Genomic DNA, 27,712 nt, shown 5'->3' on the forward strand with positions numbered 1-27,712 from the left:
GAATGGGGGAGGGGCAGAGAGAGAGGGAGACACGGAATCGGAAGCAGCCTCCAGGCTCCGAGCCGTCAACCCAGAGCCCGACGCGGGGCTCCAACTCACGGACCGCGAGATCGTGACCTGGCTGAAGTCGGACGCTTAACCGACTGCTCCACCCAGGCGCCCCTCTTCTATGCTTTTTATTGCTTGCCTTGAGTTCCTCTCATCTCACTAATTGTTTCTTTCATTTTCTTGAATCCCTGAAGGAGAAAGGGAGGGCCTGGACATCCAGATTCCTTGATTCTTGACATTTAGAGGACTGAATTCCTGTCTCCCACAGAAGGTTGGAGGTGAGGGGAATATTCAGACTTCTAAGAAGGGGATGCTGACAACACATCCTGACTGCTTTCTGGAAACCGCAAGAAGCCTGGGTTTCTGTCACCTGATTGGTCCCAGCTCCACTGTCCCTCCCCCTTGTCCAATAAAGCATCTGCCCGAGTTGAGTCACTCTGCAGGAAGCCAAGAACTAGAGACAGGAAAAGGATCTCAGCTGGTGGTAAGTTGGGGGCTTGACAATTTCAAAACTTATTATTTGAACCTCTACCGTGTGGCAGATACCTCCTAAGCCCTTAGGCCTGGCCGTCCAATACAGAATCCACTTGCCACATATGGTTGTTGAGCTCTTGCTAGCCCAAATCGCGATGTGCTGGGAAGTGTGAAACCAATGTTATATTCAAAGACTTAGGGGCGCCTGGGTGGCGCAGTCGGTTAAGCGTCCGACTTCAGCCAGGTCACGATCTTGCTTGCGGTCTGTGAGTTCGAGCCCTGCGTCGGGCTCTGGGCTGATGGCTCAGAGCCTGGAGCCTGCTTCCGATTCTGTGTCTCCCTCTCTCTCTGCCCCTCCCCCGTTCATGCTCTGTCTCTCTCTGTCCCAAAAATAAATAAACGTTGAAAAAAAAAATTAAAAAAAAAAAACAAAAAAAACAAAAAAAACCAAGGACTTAGCATGAAAAAAGAATGTAAAATATCTGATTGGTAACTTTTTTTTTTAATATTTATTTTTGAGAGAGAGAAAGCACAGGCAGAGGAGGGGCAAGGAGAGACTGGGACAGAGGATCCAAAGCGGGCTCTGTGCTGACAGCACAGTGGGGCTCGAACTCACTCACTGTGAGATTATGACGCTCAACCAACTGAGCCACCCAGGAGCCCCCTGACTCATGACTCTTATAATGGTTACATTTTCAAATAATATTCTTTTGATATGTTGGCTTACATAGAATATATTATCAAAGTTAATATGTTATTATAATCAATTTATTTTACTTTGTAAAGAGAATGGTAACCCTCACATATGGCTCATATTTATGGCTTACATTTATGTTTCCATTGGAGAGCGTTACTCTAGAAGTATAACATTGAAAGAATTTGGTAGTCTTCTAGCATATATGCTAACGTGGAGGATATTTAGAGTAGAAAATAAACAAATGGATACACAGGAAAAATATCTGGTATAGCTCCTCTGCATTATGGGCCAGGTGGGGCCTCTGAACATGTTAGTATCTAAGCTTGGACTGAATATTCAGTAAGAGCCAAACGTGGGAAGCCTGAAAGAGCATCGTAAGCAGAAGGAACAGAGGATCCAGAAGCCCTGAGATGGCAGTGAGCTCAGCATGTTGGAGGAATTGAAGGAATTCAATTTGGATGGAGCCCATTATGTAAGATCACAGTGAATGTATGAAGTACGATCCAGTGTGATGTTGTGATACATAATAAGAAATATATGTCGGGTCTTCATCCTGTTTCTGGCACCAAGCTCCTAAAACCCTGGGAATTTCCATGGGGCGCCTGGGTGGCGCAGTCGGTTAAGCGTCCGACCTCAGCCAGGTCACGATCTCACGGTCCGTGAGTTCGAGCCCCGCGTCGGGCTCTGGGCTGATGGCTGGAGCCTGTTTCCGATTCTGTGTCTCCCTCTCTCTCTGCCCCTCCCCCGTTCATGCTCTGTCTCTCTCTGTCCCAAAAATAAATAAAAACGTTGAAAAAAATAAAAAAAAATAAATAAATAAAACCCTGGGAATTTCCTAAGTGATGAGAGCAATAGAGGTGTCTTCTGTTATGTTAATGAGTGATTTGAGGGAGGCACTTAAGGCTGGGGGCTGGTTGCCAGAACTTTCAGGTTCAGCCCCCTGGCCTCCAGGGAGAGAAGAAGTGGTAGAAACTGAGTTCAATCCCCAGTTCAATCCCCAATCCTCATTAACCCCAATGAGTTAATCAGTCATGCCTCTGTAATGAACACTCCATAAAACCCCAAGAGGACGCAGGGTTCAGAGAGCTTCCGGGTTGGTGAAAACATATGGAGATGCCTGGAGAGCCGCACACCTGGAGGGCCCATAGAAGCCTCGCGCCTTTGCCTCATACCTGGCCCTATGCATCTCTTCCAACTGGCTGTTCCTAAGTTACAACCTTTTCTAATCAACTGGTGATCTAGTACGTAAAATATTTCTCTGGGTTCTGGAAATCATTAAGTTTTGTGAGGAAGAGGTTATGGGAACCTCTGATTTACAGCCAGTCAGTCAGTCGCACAGGTACCCTGGGCTTGCAGCTGATGTCTGATTTGGCCCAGGGGCAGGAGGGGCATCTTTTAGGACTGAACCTTTAACCGGTGTGATCTGACGGTGTCAGAACTGAGCTGAATGCTTGGAAATTGTTTGTTGGTGTGGGGACTCCCTCACACTTTGGAAATTGGGTCACAAAAGAAGGATAGACAGGGCAGATCCAACAGTGCTTGGTAAGCTTGAGTTAGGAGTTTGGAAACCACTGGAGGGTGTTGAACAGAATAATGTCATGATCTGTGTTTTTAAAAGGTCATATGGCCACTGTCTGGAGAACGGATGTTTTGGGGTGAGTGGGGGGAGGCATTCGGAACAGGAACAAGCTATTTTCAAGGTCAGTGGAAACATGCAGACCAGAAGAGGGGGCATGGGCAAGGGCAGTGGAGATGGAAGTGATTCTGGGTGTGGATTCAGTTGCTTTGCAGACAGAATCTATAAACTTGGATTGCTCTGGGTGATAAGGCAAAGACAGCAAGGATGCGACTTAGATTTGGAGCTTTAACAGCTGGGTGTTTACATTCCAAATAGATACAGGATACTGTGAGAGAGGCAGATTTGGGAGGATGGAGTAGTTGAGTTTGGTTTGGGTAATGTCAGGTTTGGAGTGCCTATGGCATTCCCACAGGGAGGTGTCAGGAAGGCAGATGGTTATATCAGGCTAGAGCTCTAAGGAGAAGCCAAGGCTGATGCCTTAGATGAGAAGTTTTCAGTATAGGTGCCCTGGGTTGGCTCAGCTGGTGGAGTGTGGGACTCTTGACCTTGGGGTTGTTGGGTGTGGAGATGACTTAAATAAAAAAAAAAAAAAAAAAAAAAAAAAAAAAAAACAACACCTAAAAAGGAAGTTATCAGTGTAGTATTATAAGCCATGAGACCAGACGATACTACCTATGGAAAGACTACATAGAGAGGATGGAGGGGAGCAGGTACAAACCCTGGGCTGCCCTAACATTGAAAGTGAAATTTAGAGGGGGCTCTTGGCTGGCTCAGTCAGTGGAGTGTGTGACTCTTGATCTCAGGGCTGTGACTTTAAACCCCATGTTGGGTATAGAGATTTCTTAAAAATGAAATCTTTAAAAAACAGAACAGGATGGCTTCTTTTTATTTTTAAATATCCATTTATTTGTTTATTTACTTATTAGGTTTATTTTTGAGAGACAGTGTGGGGGAGGAGCAAAAGGAGAGGGGGACAGAGGATCTAAAGTAGGCTCTGTGCTGACAGCAGAGACCCCAGCTCAGGGCTTGAATCCGCAAACTGTGAGATCATGAGCTGAAGTTGGATGCTTAACCCATTGAGCCACCCAGGTGCCCCACTTCTTTTTTAAAGTAAGCTTCACACCCAGCGTGGAGCCCAACGTGGGGCTTGAACTCACGACCCTGAGATCAAGACCTGAGCTCAAAACCTGAGCTGAGATCAAGAGTCAGCTGTTTGACCAACTGGGACCCTTGGGTCCTCAGGATGGTTTCTTTTTATTTAAAAAAAATTTTTTTTTGAAGTTTATTTATTTTGAGAGAGAGAGAGAGTGAGAGCTGGGTAGGGGCAGAGAGAGAGGGGAGAGAGAATCCCAAGCACGCTTTGCACTGTCAGCACAGAGCCTGATGCGGGGCTTGAATTCATGACCATGAATCCATGACCTGAGCCCAGATCAAGTCTGTTGCTTAACTGACTCAGCCACCCAGGAGCCCCTGGGATGGTTTCTTTGTAAGGGGAAGAGATAAGATAACATAATCTAATTTTATGAAAATCTTGGGTTTTTGTTCTTGGTAAAAAAGAAAAAGGGATAATGCAGGAGGAAAGTTCTTGGGAAGGTGAGGTAGAGAGGGATCCAGAGCAAACATGGGAAGGTAGCCACTGGGATGAACGAGAACTCTACACTGACTGTAGCAGTGCAGGCAGATTGGAAGGTTTGGGGCAGGGAAGGCTAAAAAGTTCCAATGGTTACCATTTTCCCGTTAAAATATGAGGCAAAGGCATCAGATGAGCACACAGATGAGGAGGGGAGAGGCCAGGGAAAAGCAGACGGGAGGAAGTGGAACTACAACAGTTATTTCAAAACTTGGAAATGCAAATATGCTGCAGAAGTAGAGTCAGTAGACACACAAATGCTGAGCTGCCATATGAAATTCGGTCAGAAATCCAACTGTGCCCCTTAGTAATTGCGACACTGGACAAGTCACTTCCCCTGCCAGAGTCACGGCTTCCTTTTACGTTATGTGGTAATGATACTTCAGTTTTTTTTATTTTTTTTAAGTTTATTTATTTATTTTGAGAGAGAGCAAGGTAGGGGCAGAGAGACAGGGAGAGAGAGCGAATCCCAAGCAGGCTCCGCGATCACAGAGCCCGATGTTGGGCTCGAGCTCACAAACAGCGAGATCATGACCTGAGCAGAAGTCAAGAGTGGGATGCTTAATTGACTGAGCCACCCAGGCGCCCCAATGATGTGGTAATCATACTTATCCAAAAGCAAGACTGTTGTAATTGGAGATCATAAAAGGTACAGTGACTGGCACATTTGAGGGGCTTACCAAATAGTAGTGATCATAATCCACTGGGGTATCGTCTGTGGTTTGCAGGTTCTGTGTCCCACACTGCAACCAGGGTGCGGCCCTAATTTTACAACTTTGTCTCACTGGCCTTTCCTCTCCTGTCATTGCACAACTGGCTTTCCTTGTTGCAGCAACATCATCCCTTCTGAGTGCCTTGTAGGGTGCTTAGTGAGTGGGTAGAGAGAACTTGACTCTGTTATGGAAGTATAGCAGGTGGAAGAAGGTTGAGAGGACAATTCTGGTGGAATCTGTCTGGTTGAGCTCAAATTCTGGCACACGTCAATCCTCAAACGCCATACACAAGGGTTGTGGTGAGGGCTACAGGAACTCTTGGCATATGGAAAATGCTCTTAAGTACTAGCTGCTACTGTTGTGAGCACTGTACTTGACCTGAACTTGAGATTCCATGATGCGTGGATGGCCCAGGACTAAGCCCCAGGGCACAGCATAGAGCCTGGGGAAAACAGAAAGTTCCCATCTGTTAGACTCACTTGGTCTTGCCTGAAAGATTTCCATGTCCGCTCTCAACTAACCCTCACCTGAAAATCAGTCTCCTCCATAAAATGGCCTCTATTCTGTGGAGGAGCAAACTGAAGCTCAAAGAGATGTCACCAAGAACCCACTGGGCAGGTGTCAGATGAGAATACAGACTGACCTCTCCCCAGAGCCCAACACTCTTCATACTGTTAACAGTGGCTCTCAGCTGGGAGTGATTCTCCCCCACCCACCCACCCAGGGGACATTTGATAACGTCTGTAGATACTTTTGCATGTCACAACTGGGGGTGGGGCTGCTAGATGGGGTCCAGGGATGTTGCTAAAACATTGTACAATGTACAGGAAAGTCTTCCACAGCTAAGCATTATCCAGTTCCAAATGTTCAATGGTGCCAAGGCTGAGAAACTCTGCATGACATTAAGCAATGTGCCTCCTCTGCTGACTCTGAGTCTAGCGCTTCCCTCACTAAGCTGTAACTGGCTCCTAATCAATTTCTCTTATCTATTCACCCTCGGTGTAGTTTTCTGCTAGTAAACAGGAGCCTTGTAATCCTCTTGGCTAAGCAATCAGCCTGATAGGTGGAATGCATATGAATTATTATGGGAATATGGAGAACTATCCTTTCCCAAAGTAATAGCCAAAAGAGTGTCAATTTTATAGTATAACCGGCCAAGTTTCAGTAGAGTGGGGGTCCTAGTTGGAGTGGTAGTTGATGTGGTCCATGAATAGGGAGGCTGTAAGATGGTTCATGGATCGGAAATGGCCATTGTTGAAATGTTTCAGGTGTGTGCAAGATGGAAACCAACCTCTCCATCACTCCGAATGAATATGAAGAGATACTCCACGAGTCTGCTGGCTACACTGTTCTGTGGATCCTATCACTGGTGGTGCTTGGGATCACCTTTGTCCTTGGCATCCTGGGCAATGGGCTTGTGATCTGGGTGGCTGGATTCCGGATGGCACGCAGTGTCACCACCATCTGTTACCTGAACTTGGCCTTGGCTGACTTCTCTTTCACTGCCACTCTGCCATTTCTCATTGTCTCAATGGCCATGAAAGAACGGTGGCCTTTTGGCTGGTTCCTGTGTAAGCTAATTCACATTGTGGTGGACATCAACCTGTTTGGAAGTGTCTTCCTCATTGCTTTCATTGCCCTGGACCGCTGTATTTGTGTCTTGCATCCAGTCTGGGCCCAGAACCACCGCACTGTAAGTCTGGCTACAAAACTCATCATTGGACCCTGGATTTTTGCCCTAGTCCTTACCTTGCCAGTTTTCATCTTCTTGACTACAGTAAATGATGGAACAGGGAATATATACTGTACTTTCAACTTTGCACACTGGGGCAACAGTATTGAACAGAGGCTGAAGGTGGCTATCACCATGTTGACAATCAGAGGCATCATCCGGTTTATCATTGGCTTCAGTATGCCAATGTCCATTGTTGCTATCTGCTATGGGCTCGTTGCTGCCAAGATACGTAAAAAAGGCATGATTAAATCCAGCCGTCCCTTAAGGGTCCTTACTGCTGTTGTGACTTCCTTCTTTCTCTGTTGGTTCCCCTTTCAAATGGTTGCCCTTTTAAGCACAGTCTGGCTCAAGCAGATACTGTTTGAGGGCAAGTACAAAATCCTTGATGTCCTGACTAATCCAACAAGCTCCCTGGCCTTCTTCAACAGCTGCCTCAATCCAATCCTTTACGTCTTCATGGGCCAAGACTTCCGAGAGAGACTGATCCACTCCCTGCCTGCCAGTCTGGAGAGGGCCCTTGCTGAGGACTTATCCCAGACCAGTGACACAACAAACAAATCCACTTTACCTCATGAAGAAGCAGAGTTAGAGGCAATGTGAGGGCAGCTGGGGGACATTTTTGAGCTCTGTATGCTCCTACCCTTCTCCCATTTCCAGCTCCATCTTACCTTGGGTCATACTGAGACACGCATCATGAAAGGAAAAAGTAACATAAGATGGCATTTTTGGATTTTGGGCCTCAGCTTCTTCCCCTGGGATAAGTGGAGACTGTAAAGGGGTACAAGGGAGGAGAAGAGAAAGTGATGGGGAACTGGTAACGCTTAGATAAGAGGGTATGGTAAGGGGAAAACTTTAGTTATTTTACCATTAAGATGTTTGCTGTAGGTTTTATTTTAAGCTATTTTTAATAAGATTACAGGAATTTCTTTGTATTAATAGTTTACTAAGTGTTTTCTTCCTTTAAAAATCATGAATGGCTATAGAACTGTATCGAATGAATTTTATGCATATATGAAGATATTATTTTTATCCTTTTATTTACGCCACCATACATTACCTTGATTGATTTTTGCATGTGAAACTACCCTTGCGTTCCTAGAATAAACCAGGATTGGTCATGATGTATTTTGTCTAATTATAATTTACGTCACTAGATTTGTTTATAACTTATGCATTTATGTTTATGTAAAGATGGGTCTGTTCTTTTCCTTTCCACTAATATCCTGGTCAGCTTTTGCACCAAACTTCTAATGGCCTCCTACACAGACTTGCGAAATGATTTCTCTGATTACATTCTTTCATAAATGTTCAGAAATTCACCAGCGAAGACAGTTGGCCCTGGGTTTTCTTTCTGGGAAGGCTTTTAGTAACGAGTTCAATTTCTTTCATAGTTATGGGACTATTCAGATTTTCTATTTCCTCTTCCGTCAATTTTGACAAACTGTGACTTTTAATGAATTTAGCCATTTCATCCAAACTGTCAAATCTATTGGCATGAAATGGTATAATAACTGTGTGTAGTACTTGGTATGCTTTCCTTTACATAATGAGAATGTAAGCTATCTGAAGGCAGGGATTTTGGTCCGTATTGTTCACCAATGGATCCCCATACCATATGTGTAAAATAGTGCCTAACATGTGATAGACAGACACTCAATAAATATTGAATTGATGAATAAATAAACAATGGTATGATCCAGATATCAAGTGAGAGCCTTTATTTTATTAAAACATTTTTTAATGTTTTATTTATTTTTGAGAGAGAGAGAGACAGAGCATGATTAGGGGAGGAGCACAGAGAGGGAGACACAGAATCTGAAGCAGGCTCCAGGCTCTGAGCTGTCAGCACAGAGCCCAGCATGGGGCTTGAACTTGTGAACCATGAGATCATGACCTGAGCTGAAGTTGGACGCTTAACCGACTGAGCCACCCAGGCGCCCCAAGTGAGAACCTTTAAAGCTAGCTAAAATGATCTCTGACCCTCATATCATTGCAGTTTACAAGATTTACAAATTCCCATGTGGCTTACATTTTTATGAATCTGGTTTTGAATTTCTACTTCAAGTAAAGCACTCTGACTGTTGCTTGGTGCTTCTGTTTTGACATAAATCAGTCTACAATAATACTCGGCTTTTTTTTTTTTTCTTTTTTTTTTTTTTTTTTTTTGGCTTTCTGCAAATAATCACTTGCAAATAATCCATTACTGTGTAACATACTTTCCTGATGCATTGGCAAAAGAAAGAACTCAAGATAAATATTAGGTAGTCTTGTTATCAAAAGTCCTTCACCCAGGGGCTCCTGGGTGGCTCAGTCGGTTAAGCGTCCAACTTCGGCTCAGGTCATGATCTCACGGTTTGTGGGTTCAAGTCCCACATCGGGCTCTGTGCTGACAGCTCAGAGCCTGAAGCCTGCTTCGGATTCTGTGTCTCCCTCTCTCTCTGCCCCTCCCCTGCTCATGCTCTGTCTCTCTCTCTCTGTCAAAAATAAACATTAAAAAAAATAAAAATAAATAAAAAATCTTAAAAAAAAAAAAAGATTCCTATACCCAGCAATCCCACATACCCTCAATTTTATATATTCATGTCAACAGCACATGTTTTCACAAATGGTCACTGTAGAATTGTTTACAACAGCCCCAAACTATAAACAACCCAAAAGTTCATTAACAGAATAAAGTGTAGTAATAGTAAATTACTCTTCAGCAATAAAATATTTAAAAACTACAACATGAATCTATCACATAGACAAAATAAAAAGACAACAGTATGTACAGCATTCCATTTATGTTTTCAAAATTTTTAGTTAATAAAGTTGAACTGTATTTTTATTTATTTATTTATTTTGAGAGAGAGGGGGCGAGCACAAGCGGAGGAGGGGCAGAGAGAGGGAGAGAGAGAATCCCAAGCAGACTCTGTACCATCAGCGCAGAGCTGGACACGGAGCTCAAATCCACAAACCATGAGCTCATGACCTGAGCCCAAATCAAGAGTCAGACACTTAAATGACTGAGCCACCCAGATGCCCCTAAACTATACAGTTTAGAGATACAGACCTATGCAGTAAAATTATGAAGGAAAGTGATGAATTGATTGCCATAATCAAGATAGTGGTTATATAATTGGAAGAAAGGAGAGAAACTGATCAGGAAAATGTATGTTGCATCTGATGGCTTCTGGAATGCTGTGATCTCTACTGCTGGTGGTACATGGGGATTTCCTTTATGCAAATACGTTAATCTCCATGTTTATCTTCTATCTGTTTTTGCCCTTAGGTTTGTTATATATATATATATTTTTTTTTTTTTAACAGTTCAGGGAAATTCAGATCCCTTTTCCTTCATACCAGGAAAACTTCATAGCTTCTGGATTTAGGCTGATTCAAGTAGGGCAACTCATTCATACAGACACTGCAGTTCTCTAAATTTGGATTTATTAGGACAGGGAGAGCTGAGGGGTCAAAGGGAAGCAAGCAGCAGTGAACAATCCCAGCTTTGGTGTCCTTTAAGCACTAAAGAAAACAGACTTAGAAATAGAGCTCCACCTTGTGGCTTCCAGAAAACTAAGCAAGGAAACAGGCGTCTGGCCGCCTCCTCAGCTCTACAACCTAACCTCACTGGGAGAGATTCTCTGGAAGAACCAGATTCTCTTCCAGGTGAGTTCCCCCAAAGTGAATTTCCAAGTGCATCTGAACAAGGAAATCTGTTTTGTAATCCAGGAAGTCCCCCTCATTCATTCCAGAATGTTCATTCCAGAGATAGGAGAGTGGGCATGTCTCCTGTATCTCATCCCACCCTAAGATACTAGATAAACTCGCTACTAGATAAAAAGGGACTTTGTGTGAATGTCTCATAATCTTGGGACACTGAAGATTGAGCAACTGTGTTTTTTCCTTGTGTTTCCATCTCCTGGCTCTCCCAGCTCCAAATACCATCTAGGTAACTGTTTCCCAAATAAGGATCTACAACTCATGCTGTTCCATCAGAATCACCTGGGGAGGTATGTTTTCAAATATGGGTTAGGTCACTGCAGCACCAAGCCATCTGATCGACACAGTCTGATACAGAAGGCAGGAATCTGTATTCATTCACAAAGCTCCCTGGTAGCTATTTGTACAATCAGATTCCTGTGCTGATTAGCAGTTGAATAAGGGTTCTCTTTACAAGAGAACCGACTAAGAACCAGTATCAGATCTTGGAGACACAGATATATCTTTAAAGTCCACACCCAAGAACAAATGGTCTTCTTATGGGGTGGTGAAGCAGCTCTTAGGAGGGGAATGTGGGCAGTTAAGTTAGCAAAATAAAAAAAAAAATTTAATGTTTATTTACTTTTGAGAGAGAGAGCACACAAGCGAGAGAACACATGAGCAGGGGAGGGGCAGAGAGAGGGGGAGAGAGAGGGGGAGAGAGAGAATCCCAAGCAGGCTCTGTGCTCTCAGCCCAGAGCCTGATGCGGGGCTTGGACTCACGAACCATGAGATCATGACCTGAGCCAAAGTCGGTCACCCAACCGACTGAGCCACTCAGGCGCCCCAGCAAAATAAATCTTAACAGAAAGGTTGCTGTACAGTATCTTGTTTGAGATCCTCTGGAGCTGCTTTGGTCTTGAAATGGCAGATGGGGGTGAGGTAATTCTATTCTAAAAGGAGAGGTTCTCAGGATCAGCTAACAAGTTACTAATCAGGAAGACATCTTCCTCACCCTTTCCAACTCCAAATTCTCAGCCTCCATAATCATGCGAGTGGATACCTCACAATAAATCACACACCCACACCCATGCAACCTAGTGTTGTTTCTTTGGAGAACCCTAATATATTTTTAAAAATTATTGTTAATTGTTGGGTGTAATGGTGGCTATAGTCTTTTAAAACCCTTATCTGTTACAGATACATACTAAAGTATTTACAGGGAAAATGACATGACACATGATATCTGATTAGAGATAATCCCCAGAGGAAAAAAAGGCAATCAGTGAGAGATCAGCAGAATGTTTTCAACTTTTGAAGCCTACGACTCTTGTATATGTTTCCATTTTCCACTTCAAAGTCTTTCAAAAGTCACTCTATGACCCAACAAATCCACTCCTAGATAAATGCATAAATGCCCTACCAACAAATGTGTGCCTATGAACACTAGGGCACATACATCGTAGGTAAGGGAAAAACACAGCTGAACAAGTGTGTGTCTAAGATTATAAAATACGTACATATTTCATAATGGCACCAAACTGTAAACAAATCTAATGTACATCAACAGTAGGATAAACAATTGCAGGGGTGCCTGGGTGGCTCAGTTGGTTAAGCGTCTGACTTCGGCTCAGGTCACGATCTCACAGTTTGTGGGTTCAAGCCCTGCATCGGGCTCTGTGCAGGCAGCTCAGAGCCTGGAGCCTGCTTCAGATTCTGTATCTCCCTTTCTCTCTGCCCGTCCCCTGCTTGCACTCTGAATGTCTCTCTCTCTCTCAAAAATAAATAAACATTAACAAAATTGCAGTATATTCCTAAAATGAATTACTATATAATAACTGAAGTATTCTGCACAACATGGATCAATCTTAAGATCATCATGCTAAATGAAAAAGCCACAGATATCAGAATAGATCTGTCATATTCTTTCTTATGTTCAGTTTTCCAAAAGGCAAAATTAAACTCTACTACTTAGGTATACATAATTAGGTTTATTTTATTTTCTTTTTAGATTTTTAAACTATGTATTTAATAGCAAAACCTTCAGTAATGGGGATACAAACATGCCTTGGAAAATGCAAAAGCAATTAACTCAATGTAATGGTAGGGGCACCTGGGTGACTCAGTTGGTGAAGTGTCCAACTTCAGCTCAGGTCATGATCTTGTGGCTCGTGAGTTCAAGCCCCGCTTTGGGGTCTGTGCTGACAGCTCAGAGGCTGGAGCCTGCTTCGGATTCTGTGTCTCCCTCTCTCCCTGCCCCTTCCCTGCTTGTGTTCTGTCTCTCTTTCTCTCTCAAAAAATAAACTTTTTTTTAAGGGGGGGGCATTAAAAAAATGAATTCATTCCTTTCCCTTTACACTAAAGAAGCCTCTTGGCTTCTGGGATCCAGGCAGTCTGAAGTAGAGCATCCTATTCATATCAGAGCTATGTTATCTAAAATTGGGCTTATTAGAAGAGAGAAATCTGGGAGATCAAAGAGACAGCAAGCAAAGCAACTTGGGCCTGAGCTGAGATTGATGCCGCTCCTATTTTATTTGTTCAAGAGCTAATGAAAACTTGAGTTAGAACACAACCCCAATGGGGGCGCCTGGGTGGCTCAGTTGGTTAAGCATCTGACTTTGGCCCAGGTCATGATCTCATAGTTTATGAGTTCGAGCCTCACTAGAGTCCTGACAGTGCAGAGCCTGCTTGGGATTCTCTCTCCCTCTCCCTTTCCCTCTCTCTCCGCCACCGCCATGCTCTGTCAAAAATAAATAAAAATTTAAAAAAAGAAAAAAAAAAAAAAAAGAACACAAACCCCACCCAGTGGTTACTTGGAGCTCTGACACAATTAAGGAAGAGGAAGTTTGGCAGAATCTCATTTCTTCACCCCCATTGGGAGAGACTCCTAACTCACCTACCTCTCTGTCAGCTTCTCCAGATTGAGTTTTCTGGGGCCCCCAAACAAACAACCTTCCAAGAAACCCAGGATGTCCTCATCCATCCAAATGTGTATTCAAGGGACTGGCCCTCCCCTCACCCCTCACTGTTACTAGGCTGAAGGAAATAGGTTATAACTGCTGTATACTGTTCTCCCCTGAATTCCCAGCTTCCCCCACCCTCCCCCAAATATCTTCCCCAAACACCACCTGAGGCAATTTTTCCATAAGTCCACAGTGGACTTTCCATAATGTCCACGACATTTATTTGCGACAACAAGAATGGACCTTAAAGGCACTATGCTAAGTGAAACAAATCTGAGGAAGACAAGTACTGTATGATCTCACTTAAGTGTGGAATCTAAAAACAAAACAAAAGAAAACAAAAAAACCACATCAAACTCCTAGAGAAAGAGATCAACCAACAGTGATTGTTGGTGACCAACAGTGGGAACAGGGGCAGGGGAATCAGAGGCAGGTGGTCAAAGGTACAAACTTCCAGTTACCAGGTGAAGAAGTACTGGGGACGGAATGGACACCATGATGATGATGGGGAACACTACCATACAGGGTACTTGAAAGTTGTTAAGAGGGTAAATCCTAAGAGCTCTCATTACAAGGAAAAACAAATTTTTTTTCTCTTTTTGCTTTCTCTTTATTGCATCTAAGAGATGACAGATGATGGACAAGTCAATTTACTGTGGTGATCATTCCACAATATATGTAAGCCAAACTACTGTGTGATACACCATAAACTTAACGGTGTTTCATGTCAATTAGATCCCAACAAAACTGCATGTTTTACTTTATTTATTAAAAATGTTTTTGAATGCTTATTTTTGAGATACAAAACAAACGCATGTGGGGGAAGGGGAGAGAGAGGGGGAAACAGAATCCAAAGTAGGCTCTGCCCTGTCAGCACAGAGCCCCACAGGGGGCTTGAAGTCAGGAACCGTGAAATCATGATCTGAGATGAAGTTAGACACTCAAATGACTGAGCCACCCAGGTGCCCCTAAAACTACATATTTAAAAAAAAATTGTTTAATGTTTATATTTGAGAGAGAGAAAGAGAGAGAGCAAGCAGTGGAGGGTCAGAGAGAGAGAGGGAGACACAGAATCCGAAGCAGGCTCCAGGCTCTGAGCTGTCAGCACAGAGCCCCACATGGGGCTCAAACCCACAGACTGCGAGATCATGACCTGAGCCAAAGTCGGATGCTTAACCAACGGAACCACCCAGGTGCCCCCAATTTTTTTTTAATGTTTATTTATTTTTGAGAGAGACAGGGAGAGAGAGACAGAGAGACAGACTGGGCATGAGCAGGGGAGGGGCAGAGAGAGAGTGAGACATAGAATCTGAAGCAGGCTCCAAGCTTGGAGCTGTCAGCACAGAGACCGATGTGGGGCTCGAACTCACAAACGGTGAGATCATGACCTGAGCCGAAGTCTGATGCTTCCAACTGAGCCACCCACGCACCCCTACAACTACATATTTTAAACAGCTCCTCAGATACCAGATATTTACCCAAAGAAACCCAAAACATATTTCAACAAAAAGACTATAAGAAGGTTCACAGTAGCTTTATTATTTTTTTTAATATTTATTTTTGAGAGAGAGAGAACAGAAGCTGGGGAGGGGCAGAGAGAGAGGGAGACAGATGATCCAAAGTGGGCTCTGTGCTGTAAGGACAGAGCCCAATATGGGACTCAAAGTCACCAGGCATAAGATCATGACCGAGCTGAAGTCAGGCCAACCAACTGAGCCACCCAGGCACCCCCATATTAGCTTTATTTATAATAGCCCCCAACTGGAAACAACCCAGGAGTGTATTCATAGGTGTGTGGATAAACTGTGGTATATTCATTTATGTTTTCTGCAATGTCCTTTCTCTCTTTTTTTTTTTTTAATTTTTTTTTAACGTTTATTTATTTTTGAGACAGAGAGAGACAGAGCATGAACGGGGGAGGGTCAGAGAGAGGGAGACACAGAATCCGAAACAGGCTCCAAGCTCTGAGCTGTCAGCACAGAGCCCGACACGGGGCTTGAACTCATGGACCGCGAGATCATGACCTGAGCCGAAGTCGGCCGCTTAACCGACTGAGCCACCCAGGCGCCCCTTTCTCTTTTTTTTTTTTTTTTTTTTTTTAAGTAATCTCTACCCCCATTGTGGGGCTTGAACTCACAACCCTGAGATCAAGAGTCGCATGCTCTACCGACTGAGCCAGACAGGCACCCCCTTATTGCTTTAAAACAATAAAACACTTGGTTTCCAATGATTTTGTCTTGTGAAAATTTGCAGTGAAACAAAAATGAGGCCAAATTATTTTTTACTGCTCCAAAATGTCCCAAATTTTCTTAAGTATGCGACTAGTATAATAAGGGTGTTGTGACATTATCGTCAGGCACTTCATGAAATTCCTATGATGATAAAAATGGAAAGACACTGTGAAATCTTACTGTTCGAATATAGTTAAGTACTGATCACAAGTACTTGGGTTAGACACTTTTTGTCAAGTAGGTAGGTATTGATGTGGGAAACAAAGGCAAATGAAAAATTAAATGTCATCACTGCCTACAGCCCATTGGCAAGTCCTTGAAACAGGCACAGTGACCTTCCTCTAGGAGCTTAGCTGCCTGGATGATGACATACTACTCAGGGCAAAAGGCAATCTTAGCCCACTTGGGGGCCGGGCCCCCCCCCCCCCCCGCCGCCGTAAGTCTACTTTAACATACACAAATTCCTCTGGAAACTTCCTTTGTCTCTATACCCAAAATATATATTAGCAATCATCCTCCAAGCCTATGGCCCACTGATATACATCAGAAGGGTCTCATGACTAAAGTTTTATTAGACAGTAATAAACGACCTTTTGTAACAATAGTTCGCTCCTTCAAGGTCCTGGAAACCTTTTTTCCAAAATACCTTTCCAAAATACCTGTGCTGTCTCGAACCCCCTCCCAACTTGAAAGTATAGGGGTGCCTGGGTGGCTCAGGTCATGATCTCTTGGTTCAAGAGACAGTTCGAGCCCTGTGTCAGGCTCTGTGCTGACAGCTCAGAGCCTGGAGCATGCTTAGGATTCTGTGTCTCCCTCTCTCTGCCCCTCCTCCATTCATGCTCTGTCTCTCTGTCTCTGTCTCTCAAAAATAAATAAACATTAAAAAATTTTTTTTAAACCAAAAACAAAGTATACAAGTCACCCAGTGTAGCTCTTCCTGCCCATGGATCCTGCTTTAATAAAACCACCTTTTTGCACCAAAGACATCTCAAGAATGCTTTCTTGGCCATTGGCTCTGAACCCCAACATTTTCTACATCAGGTATCATAATGAAAACAAAAAAAGGTGATGTGGTGATATTTTATTCACAGATTAGTACTTTACAAAATTATAGTATTTTATACAAAGGACTATTATATACATGTAAGATAGAAAAAAAAATTAGTGAAGACTCCCATTCACCACCAGGCTTAAGAGAGAGAACACTACCAATGCTATGAAAGTTTGTCTTTGCCCTTCTCTGATCAAATTCCCCTTTTATACCCGTAAGTAACTACTTTCCTAAATTTTGTGTCTAGCATTCCTCTAACTATTCTTTATAGCTTTACTATATATAACTCTCTAAGAAACTTATTTGTCTGTACCATTTTATTTATTTATTTATATTTTAATTAGTTTTTAAAAATGTTTATTTATTTTGAGAGAGAGAGAAAGAGAGAAAGAGAGAGAGAGAGAGAGAGAGAGAGAGAGAGAGAGAGAGAGGAGGCATGCATGTGCCCTGGGAAGGGCAGAGAGAGAGGGAGAGAGAATCACAAGCAGGCTCCATGCTGTCAGTACAGAGCCTGATGTGGGACTCGAACTCAAGAACTGTGAGATCATGACCTGAGTTGAAATCAAGGGTCAGACACTTAACTGGCTGAGCCACCTGGGCTCCTCTTTATTTTGGGGGCCTCTAGGTGGCTCAATCGGTTAAGCCTACAACTTGGACTGATACTCTTAGGAAGTAACATATAGATATAGAGTTGAAATAGTTGATGACTTCTTCTCTTATTCTGAATATTCCATTTACTCACACACTTAAAAACTTTCATACCATCTCTTCTTCCTACTGAAAGCCTTTTGAAATATATATATATATATATATATATATATATATATTTATATTTTTTTTTGTGAGAGAGAGAACATGAGCAGGGGAGGGGTTGGGAAAGAGAGAATCCCAAGCAGGCTCTGCACTGTCAGCTCAGAGCCAGATATGGGGCCTGATCTCACTACCTGAGCCAAAATCAAGAGTTGGACACTTAACCAACTGAGCCACCCAGGCACCCCTGAAATATTTTATCAACATGGTATTCACAGCAAGAACATGACTTTACAAAATTATTTCTAGAGAAAATGATTTCCTCGATTCACTGACCTGGCTTAATTTTTCATAAATATAAATTATCTTATACACAATGAAGTTTATTCATGGTATAGTCATCCCCACACTTAATACATTCATAGGTTTGCATTTTTTTTTATTATTTTTTTTAACGTTTATTTATTTTTGAGACAGAGAGAGACAGAGCATGAACGGGGGAGGGTCAGAGAGAGGGAGACACAGAATCGGAAACAGGCTCCAGGCTCCGAGCTGTCAGCACAGAGCCTGACGCGGGGCTCGAACTCACAGACCACGAGATCGTGACCTGAGCCGAAGTTGGCTGCTCAACCGACTGAGCCACCCAGGCGCCCCCAGGTTTGCATTTTTATATGTATTGTCTGTACACATTTTTTTCATAATCAGAAAAGGTTTTCAAGCATTTTATGGCAATCGAAGTTATTCCTTAGTGTAAACTCTCTAATACCACATGCTTATGACTTTCAACAAAAGGTTTTTCTCACATTTATTACTCTTCTATGATTCACTCTGGAGTAAACTCTCTGATGCATCCGGAATTTGGTTTCTCAATGAAAATACTACAACATTCCCTCCCTTGTACAATTTCTTTTCCATATGAGTTTCTCCGATATAAAATGACCTATACTTCTTAAAAGTTTTCACAAAATCACTACATTTACAGTGGCTGTCTTTCTGTTGTATAATGAGTGCACACCACTTCTTTTATAAATTTTTATTTCTGTATTTTTTTAATTTTAATGTTTGTTTATTTTTGACAGAGAGAGAGAGAGAGAGAGAGAGAGCATGAGCAGGGGAGGGGCAGAGAGAGAAGGAGACACAGAATCCAAAGCAGGCTCCAGGCTCTGAGCTGTCGGCACAGAGCCCGATGCGGGGCCCGAACTCACAGACCATGAGATCATGACCTGAGCCAAAGTCAGACACTCAACCGACTGAGCCACCCCAGCACCCCTATTTATGTATTTTTTAGAGAGACAGTGGATATACACACACCCAAGCTGGGGAGGGGCAGAGGGGGAAGGAGGGAGAGAGAGACACAGAGAGAGACAGAGAGAGAATCTCAAGCAGGCTCCACAGCCAGCACAGAGCTGGATGTGCGGGGCTTGGCTCGTTCCCATGACTGCGAGATCACGACCTGAGTCGAAATCTAGACTCAGACACTTAAGCGACTAAGCCTCCTAAGTGCCTGCTAACACTTCTATGTGAAAAACTTTTACACATTTGCTAAATTCGGTTTCTCCCATGTATGCATTTTCCTGATGAACAACGCACTACAGGTTGTTACTGAAGATTTTGTCATATTTAAAAAAAAATTTTTTTTAATGTTTATTTTTGAGAGACAGAGTGTAAGCAGGGGAGGGGCAGAGAGAGAGAGGGGGAGACACAGAATCCGAAACAGGCTCCAGGCTCTGAGCTGTCAGCACAGAGTCCAACGTGGGGCTCAAACTCACAAGCCAAGTGATCATGACCTGAGCCGAAGTCAGACGGTTAACTGGCTGAGCCACCCAAGAGCCCCGATTTTGTCATATTTATTTACTGCACTAGATTTCTCTCTCATTTTAGCTTCCTATAAAAGTAAACATCCTTGTGGAAGCTTCTCCTTAGTCACCATAAGAATTCTCTCCCATATAAGGGCACCTGGGTGGCTCAGGCAGTTAAACGCCAGACTTCAGCTCTGGTCATGATCTTACGGTTTGTGGGTTCGAGCCCTGCGTCTGTGTGAAAGACAGACAGACAGTCAGAGCCTGGAGCCTGCTTCAGATTGTGTGTCTCCCTCTCTCTCTGCCCCTCCCCCACTAGTCTGTCTCTCTCTCTCTCTCTCTCCAAAATAAATAAACATTTTAAAAAATTTAAAAAAAAAAAAGAATTCTCTCCCATACGCCTGCAATTTCATGCTGGAATGACCTCCTTAAAGGCTTCCTCATTTTCACCATACTCATCTGATTTTGCCCTCTTCGGTATCTACCGAGGTGTGCCTTGACGCTAAAGGATTTCACACACTCACTGCCTCTGTAGGGTCTCTCTCCTGTATGTGTTCTTTGATGCCTACTTTGACTAGGCTTCCAGGCGAAAGGTTTCCCACATTCGCTTTCCTCCTGCGTGGGTTCTCCCGTGTAGGATGAGTGGGGACTTATGGCTGAAGGGTTTCTGACAATTACTTCATTCACAGGGTTTCTCTCCTGTGTAGGCTGATGCACAATGAGCTGTGACTTCAAACTTTCCCACAACCACTGCATCTGTAGGGTTTCTCTCCCGTGTGTGTCCTGTGGTGTATAGCGAGTGTTGATTTGGAACTGAAGGCTTTCTGGCATTCACTACAGCGGAAAGGCTTCTCCCTGGTATGAACTCTCTGATATAAAGTGAGCTCTGACTTCCAGATGAAAGCCTTCTGGCATTCTTCTTGTTTTTTATTTTTTATTTTTTAAAATTTACATCCAAATTAGTTAGCATATAGTGCAACGTCATGACCTCAGGAGTAGGTTCCTTGATGCCCTTTCCCCATTTAGCCCATCCGCCTTCCCACAACCCCTCCAGCAACCCTCAGTTTGTTCCCCATATTTATGAGTCTCTTCTGTTTTGTCCCCCTCCCTGTTTTTATATTATTTTTGTTCCCTTCCCTTATGTTCATCTGTTTTGTCTCTTAAAGTCCTCATATGAGTGAAGTCATAAAATATTTGTCTTTCTCTGACTAATTTCACTTAGCATAATACCCTCCACTTCCATCCACGTAGTTGCAAATGGCAAGATTTCATTCTTTTTGATTGCTGACACATCTTCTTTATCCGTTCATCCATCGATGGACGTTTGGGCTCTTTCCATACTTTGGCTATTGTTGATAGTGCTGCTATAAACATGGGGGTGCACATGTCCCTTCGAAACAGCACGCCTGTATCCCGTGGATAAATGCCTAGTAGTGCAATTGCTGGGTCATAAGGTAGTTCTATTTTTAGTTTTTTGAGGAACCTCCATACTGTCTTCCAAAGTGGCTGCACCAGCTTGCATTCCCAGCCTTCTGGCGTTCTTTACATGAAAAGGGTTTTTCTCCAGTGTGCTGTCTTCGGTGTTCAATGAGCTGTGACCTGTGGATGAAAGCTCTCTGACAATGAGTGCATTTGCTGGGCTTTTCTGCAGTACGTGTTTTGTGAAGTAAAGTGAGACTAATCTTTTTTTTTTTTTTTCCAACGTTTATTTATTTTTGGGACAGAGAGAGACAGAGCATGAACGGGGGAGGGGCAGAGAGAGAGGGAGACACAGAATCGGAAACAGGCTCCAGGCTCTGAGCCATCAGCCCAGAGCCTGACGCGGTGCTCGAACTCACGGACCGCGAGATCGTGACCTGGCTGAAGTCGGACACTTAACTGACTGCGCCATCCAGGCGCCTCGAGACTAATCTTAAGAGAGAAAGTTCTTCCACATTCCTTACAGCCACAGGGGTTCTCACCTGTATGAGATCTCTCACGCTTAACAAGATGTGTCTTACTAATGAAGGTTTTCCGACATTCATCACATTCATAGGGTTTCTCTCCTGTGTGAGTTCTCTGATATAAAATACGCTCTACCTTCTGAATAAAAGCTTAGAGACATCCATCATATTCATATGTTTTTTTCTCCTGTATGAGTTCTCTGGTATACCATGAGCTGTGATTTCTGGGAGAAAATTTTTCTTCATTCACTGTATCCATAGGGTTTCTGTCCTGTGTGACTTCTCTGGTGTAGAAGGAGTTACGGCACATGGTTAAAGGATCTTTGACATTTACTACCTTTATAAAATCTCATTTCTATATGACTTATATTCAGGCATGACATCTTATTGACAGCTTCTCCATAATCACATTCACAGCAATTAATTCCAGAATGAGCATTTTTATGCATAGTATGGAAAAACAATTTCTCACAGATTTAACTTCTTAGCTTTTTCACTTATATAATTTCTGTTCTGGAAAAGTAAATCTAAATTATGTTTCAAAGTTTTCCCATTTGAATCAAATTGATCAAAGTCTTTTCTCAGGTGAGACATTTTGTCAAATACGTCACATTCCTGGTGCCTTGCCATGGGATCAAGTTTGTCAGAGTTTTCCTGGAGCCCGTCTGTCTCATCATCAACTTGCTAGGCATCTTCTAGGAAGGAGACCGATGAATCTGTATACAATTAGGCAGTGGAAGAGGCCAACTCTCACAGTGAGGATCAAGGATCCTTACAAATGAGGATTTTTAATCAGGAAACAAGTTAGAGGCATCCAGTAGAAGAAGAGAAAATAGAAGGGAAGCAGAGGGACATGGTAAAGGGGAAAAATTCATGTGTATCTGGAAGCTTAATTCTGACCAGAGGTGAGATGTTGAGTAGGAGGAAGGCAACATGAGCAGTACTGGTGATGAAGAGTGAGGATGCTAGAAACGGAGAATAACCAAGAGAGCTGGGTCCTAGTTGAGTCCAAGATCTGACACAGAGTGCAAAGACATAATGGCCTATCTCCTTTTTTTGGAAGCTTATTTATTTATTTTCAGTAATCTCTACACCCAATGTGGGTCTTGAACTCATGCCCGATCAAGAGTCACATGATCTACCAACTGAGCCAACCAGGAGCCCCAAAGGTTCAAGGGTTTTTAAATAATGTCTTCAAAACAACCTATCAAAGGTTCTAGCTTCTGGGGCGCCTGGGTGGCTGAGTCGGTTGGGCATCCGGCTTCCACTCAGGTCATGATCTCACAGTCCCTGGGTTCAAGCCCTACGTCGGGCTCTGTGCTGACAGCTCAGAGCCTGGAACCTGCTTCGGATTCTGTGTCTCCCTCTCTCTCTGCCCCTCCCTTACTCGCACTCTGTCTCTCTCTCTCTCTGTCTCTCAAAAATAAAGAAACACTAAAAAAATAAATTAAAAAAAAGTTATAGCTCCTTAGGCTTTCACTCATCTACCTGGCTGTTATCCACTCTCCCAGATGGTCCTTACTACCGACTTCCCCCTCTACAATCCATGGCTCCCTGCTCCAGCTGGAGGACCGCTGCTAGTCGGGAAGCCTAACAATTTGATCACGGCTAAACACGGTGCCAAGAGGTTGATCTTCAGAACCTCTGAAGAAGTAGGAAGGGGCTGTTCCAGAGTCAACACCTCAGCAAAGTGAAAAAAAATTTTTTTAAGTTTATTTATTTATTTTGAGAGAGACAGAGATAGCACCAGTGCAGGAGGGGCAGAGAGAGAGAGAGGGAGAGAGAGAGAGGGGGAGAGAGAGAGAGAGAGAGAGAGAGAGAATCCTAAGCAGGTTCCACACTGCCAGTGCAGAGCCTAATGTGGGGCTTGAACCCAAGAACCGTGAGGTGACGACCTGAGCCTTAACCGAGAGTTGGACATTTAACTGACTGAGCCACCCAGGCGCCCCATGAAAAACTTTAATTTGGGAGGTGAGAGCATGATCCTCTCTCCACGTTCAGACAGACACAAAGGCTCTATCATTTATAAATCCTAAGTTCAAAGACATTAAACACTTCAGAGAGCTTCTAAATTCCAGCAGTTAAAAAAGAAATGGGGGCGCCTGGGTGGCGCAGTCGGTTAAGCGTCCGACTTCAGCCAGGTCACGATCTCGCGGTCCGTGAGTTCGAGCCCCGCGTCGGGCTCTGGGCTGATGGGTCGGAGCCTGGAGCCTGCTTCCGATTCTGTATCTCCCTCTCTCTCTGCCCCTCCCCCGTTCATGCTCTGTCTCTCTCTGTCCCAAAAATAAATAAAAAAAACGTTGAAAAAAAAAAAAAAGAAATAAGAAAAAAAAAATAATAAAAGAAAAAATAAAAAAGAAATGGCAACAGACTGGGGTTCACCACAGTCCTTGCCCACTGACCTGAGGCTGCTGTGAGTTTCCAACATTACAACCCAGTACAGCTTCTTCCGGACCACATCCAGTAGTTGCCAGTCCTCTGACGTGAAGTGCACGGCCACATCCTCAGGTGAGTGTTACCTGTAATGACACATTGTTTCAAGTGACTTTTCACTCAGTGGTATGGAAAAAAATGCACATGAATTTATTATGATCATTTTCACAATACATTATATACCCAAGGTTTGGTGAATCTAAATTTGCCTTGTACCTACGGAAGAAACTTACAGCTCATTAAAAATATCCTGCCATTCAAAAATCAACCAGTGTAACTCACCACATTGACAGAATCAAGGATAAAAGTATTTTTTTAGGTTATTTATTTATTTTTGAGAGAGAGAGAGAAAGAGAGCGCATGAGTGGGGCAGAGAGAGAGGGAGAGAGAGAATCCCAAGCTGGCTCCATGCTGTTAGTGCAGAGCCCAACCTAGAGCTTGATCTCATGAACTGCAAATCATAACCTGGGCTGATACCAAGAGTCAGACCCTTAACCGACTGAGCCACCCAGGTGCCCCAAGGATAAAAATCTTATCATCATGACAATGGATCCATGGAAAGCATGTCACACCAGTGAGCACACATATGTCTAAACTATTGAATGGATTGCTAAGATTTGTATATTTGGTTGTATATAAGTTTTACTCCAAAATAAATAAAAGTACTATAAACAAATATTAAACTCTAGTTAATAATATACATGCTGGAGTATTTAGGGGGAAGTTTACTAATTTTTTTTTTTAATTTTTTTTTCAACGTTTATTTATTTTTGGGACAGAGAGAGACAGAGCATGAACAGGGGAGGGGCAGAGAGAGAGGGAGACACAGAATCGGAAACAGGCTCCAGGCTCCGAGCCATCAGCCCAGAGCCTGACGCGGGGCTCAAACTCACGGACCGCGAGATCGTGACGTGGCTGAAGTCGGACGCTTAACTGACTGCGCCACCCAGGCGCCCCACTAATTTTTTAAAAATATATTTTTTAAGTGTATTTATTTATTTTGAGAGACAGAGAGAGCAAGCGGGGGAGGCGCAGAGACTGAGGGAGAGAGGGAGAATCCCAAGCAGGCTCCACAATGTCAGCCCAGAGCCCAATGCAAGGCTCGAACTCATGAACCGTGAGATCAGACCTGAGCTGAAACCAAGAGTCAGATGCTTAACCAACTGAGCCACCCAGGCACCCCCTAATGTTTGAAATTTACTACAAAATACATTAAAAAAAAAAAAAAAAACAAGGGAGCAAGGGATGGCTACATAAAAGCAAATATTTTGGTATTCTGAGACCCAATTTCTAACATGGCAGAGGGGTGGTTCCCTCATAAAAACAATAAGCAATTCTTGGGACACCAGCTCAGTGTCCCACAATTCAACTTAATTCTGATATTATCTACCTGCAGATAGCATCAGATTCCACACTTTAAGGGGTCAGTCCCACAAGACTGCCTTTCCCCTCTGCCACCTCAGATCCCAGTTACAAGTCTAGGGTTCACCTGTACTGCTGACTGGCTATAAATCAGAGCTTCCTAAAACTTCTGCTTCAGGTTCAATTAATTTGCTAGAATAGCTCAAAGAACTCAGAGAAACATTTTACTTTCTAGAATAAGAGTTTACTATGAAAGGATTTAACAAGGGAAGAGACAAGTGAAAGGGACGCGTAGGGCCAGGTATGGGGCAAGGGCATGGGGCTTCCACACTCTCCAGGTGCACCACCCTCCCAGTCTCCGTCAACCTGGAAGCTGTCCAAACACTCTCCTTTTGGGTTTTTATGAGGGCTTCATTGCACAGGCATGACTGATTAAATCACTGGCTGCTGGCAACAGATTCAATCTCTTACCCTTTTCCCATTCCCTTAGGTCAGGGGGGTGTGACTGAAAGTTCCAACCCTCTTAACACATGATTGATTCTCCTGGCAACCAGCCCTCTTCCTTGGAGGCTTCCAAGAAGTCATCATTCATGTAACAAAAGACACTGTTATCACTCTCAGTATTTAGGAAATTCCAAGGATCTGGGGAGCTGTGAGCCAGGAACTGTGGATAAGACCAAATATACATGAAAAATGTATTTTGGTTGTCTGAATGACCAAATGTATATTTCTTATGAATCACAGTATCACATAGCTGATAAAGCAAGTAAAACATTATAGAATTTAGTTGGTTGGTATATAGGTGTTCACTGTAAAATTCTTTCAACTTTTGTGTACATCTGAAATTTTTTATAATAAAACATCAAAAAAATACTAGAAAAAAAGCACATAGTAAAATTTAACACCCTTCAATGATGAAAACTCTTAGCAAATTAGGAATATAAGTAATCTGCCTTAATCTGAAAAAATAACATCCATAGGGGCATCTGGGTGGTTCAGTCAAGCGTCTGACTCTTGACTTTGGCTCAGGTCATGATCTCATGGTTTGTGAGATCGAGCCCTGCATCGGGCTCCATGCTGACAATGCAGAGCCTGCTTGGGATTCTCTCTCTCCCTCTCTCTCTCTGCCCTTCCCCTGTTTGCACATGTGCACACTCTCTCTCTCTCTCTCTCAAAAAAAAATCCATATAAAACCTAAAGCAAACATTACATTTAATGGTGAATTATTAAAAGTCTTTGCACTGAGGTAAGAATGAGGCAAGGATGCCCATCACCATTTCTATTCAAATGGTACTGAAGGCCCTGCCAGTGCAACTGGGCAAGAAAAAGAAGTAAGAGGCAAAAGAATTAGGAAGAAATTTATTATTCACAGAGGACGTGATTTGGAAAGTAGAAAATCCGTAAGAATTATAAACTATTAGAATTCATAAATGAATTTCTCAAAGTCACTGACCATAAGATCAGTATTAATAAACCAACTGCATTTCAACAGTAGCCAACTACTAGTAGCCAACTACTAGGAAATGAAATTAAATAATAATCCACTCATAATAGTATCAAACAGCAAATGGCTAGAAATAATTCCTTTTTTTAATTAAAAAATTTTTTTTAATGTTTTTATTTATTTTTGAGACAGAGCATGAGCAGGGGAGGGGCAGAGAGAGAGGGAGACACAGAGTCCAAAGCAGGCTCCAGGCTCTGAGCTGTCAGCACAGAGTCCGATGCGGGGCTCGAACCCACAGACTGTGAGATCGTGACCTGAGCCAAAGTCAGATGCTCAACCGACTGAGCCACCCAGGCACCCCTGCCTAGAAATAATTCTTAAAAGGATGTGCAAGACCTCAATATTGAAAACCATAAAACTCTATTGAAACACGTTAAAGAAAATGTGAATAAAGGCAAGAATATGCCATGTCTTGGATTAGAAAATTCCACCGTACAGGCATGTTGATTATCCCCCAAATTAATACAGCCAATGCAATAAAACCAATATTCTAGCAGGTGTTTTCTGGAAACCGACAAGCTGATTCTAAAATTTACAAGAGCAGCTCCTGGGTGGTTCAGTTGGTTGAGCGTCTGATTCTTGATTTTGGCTCAGGTCATGATCCTAGGGTTGTGGGATTGAGCCCTGTGGCGGGCTCTGTACTAAGCACGGAATCCTGCTCAGGATTCTCTCTCTCTCTCTCTCTCTCTCTCTCTGCCCCCCTGCCCCACCCTTTGCGAGTTGTCTCTAAAATAAAATAATAATTTTAAAATACTGTTTTAAAAACTAAACAAAATTTATAAGAAAATACCAAGGGTCTGGAGAGGAGCCCGTGACACAGCAAGAACGTGAGCAAGTACAGTGAGGCGACAGCTGCAGTGGTGCAAATGACCGATGACGATGGCTCTGACTAGGGTAGTGCTGTGGCAAGGAAGAGCGACAGATCTGAGTTCGGCTTTGTAAACAGAACCAACAGGATTTGCCCTCGCATGATGGGAAACACAGAGACCGATGAAAGTGTGAGAAGTGGAGATGTGTCCGCTATGGCTGCTGTTGTGCTGTGGTGGCAGAGTTGAGTAGTTGCAGCAGAGAGTATCTGGCCCACAAAGGCTTATTATTTTGCCCTTCACAGAAGTT

The 27,712-nt window shown here is 43.2% G+C and overlaps 1 protein-coding gene across 1 annotated transcript; it reads left to right on the forward strand.

Moving 5' to 3' along the window:
• The first annotated feature begins 228 nt into the window (after positions 1 to 228).
• FPR2 (formyl peptide receptor 2) lies at positions 229 to 8,577 on the forward strand. Its single transcript, XM_040458098.1, has 2 exons — positions 229 to 532; positions 6,410 to 8,577. The coding sequence occupies exon 2, from the start codon at positions 6,421 to 6,423 to the stop codon at positions 7,474 to 7,476; it is 1,056 nt and encodes a 351-aa protein (XP_040314032.1). The 5' UTR covers positions 229 to 532; positions 6,410 to 6,420; the 3' UTR covers positions 7,477 to 8,577.
• The last annotated feature ends 19,135 nt before the right edge of the window (positions 8,578 to 27,712 follow it).

This window comes from Herpailurus yagouaroundi, unplaced genomic scaffold (genome assembly GCF_014898765.1).
Source record: "Herpailurus yagouaroundi ecotype Mexico unplaced genomic scaffold, PumYag 220, whole genome shotgun sequence".
NCBI lineage: Eukaryota > Metazoa > Chordata > Mammalia > Carnivora > Felidae > Herpailurus > Herpailurus yagouaroundi.

What these genes read in the sequence shown, in the direction of transcription:
- FPR2 (XM_040458098.1), top strand. Translation starts at nt 6,421, where the DNA reads ATGGAAACCAACCTCTCCATCACTCCGAATGAATATGAAGAGATACTC.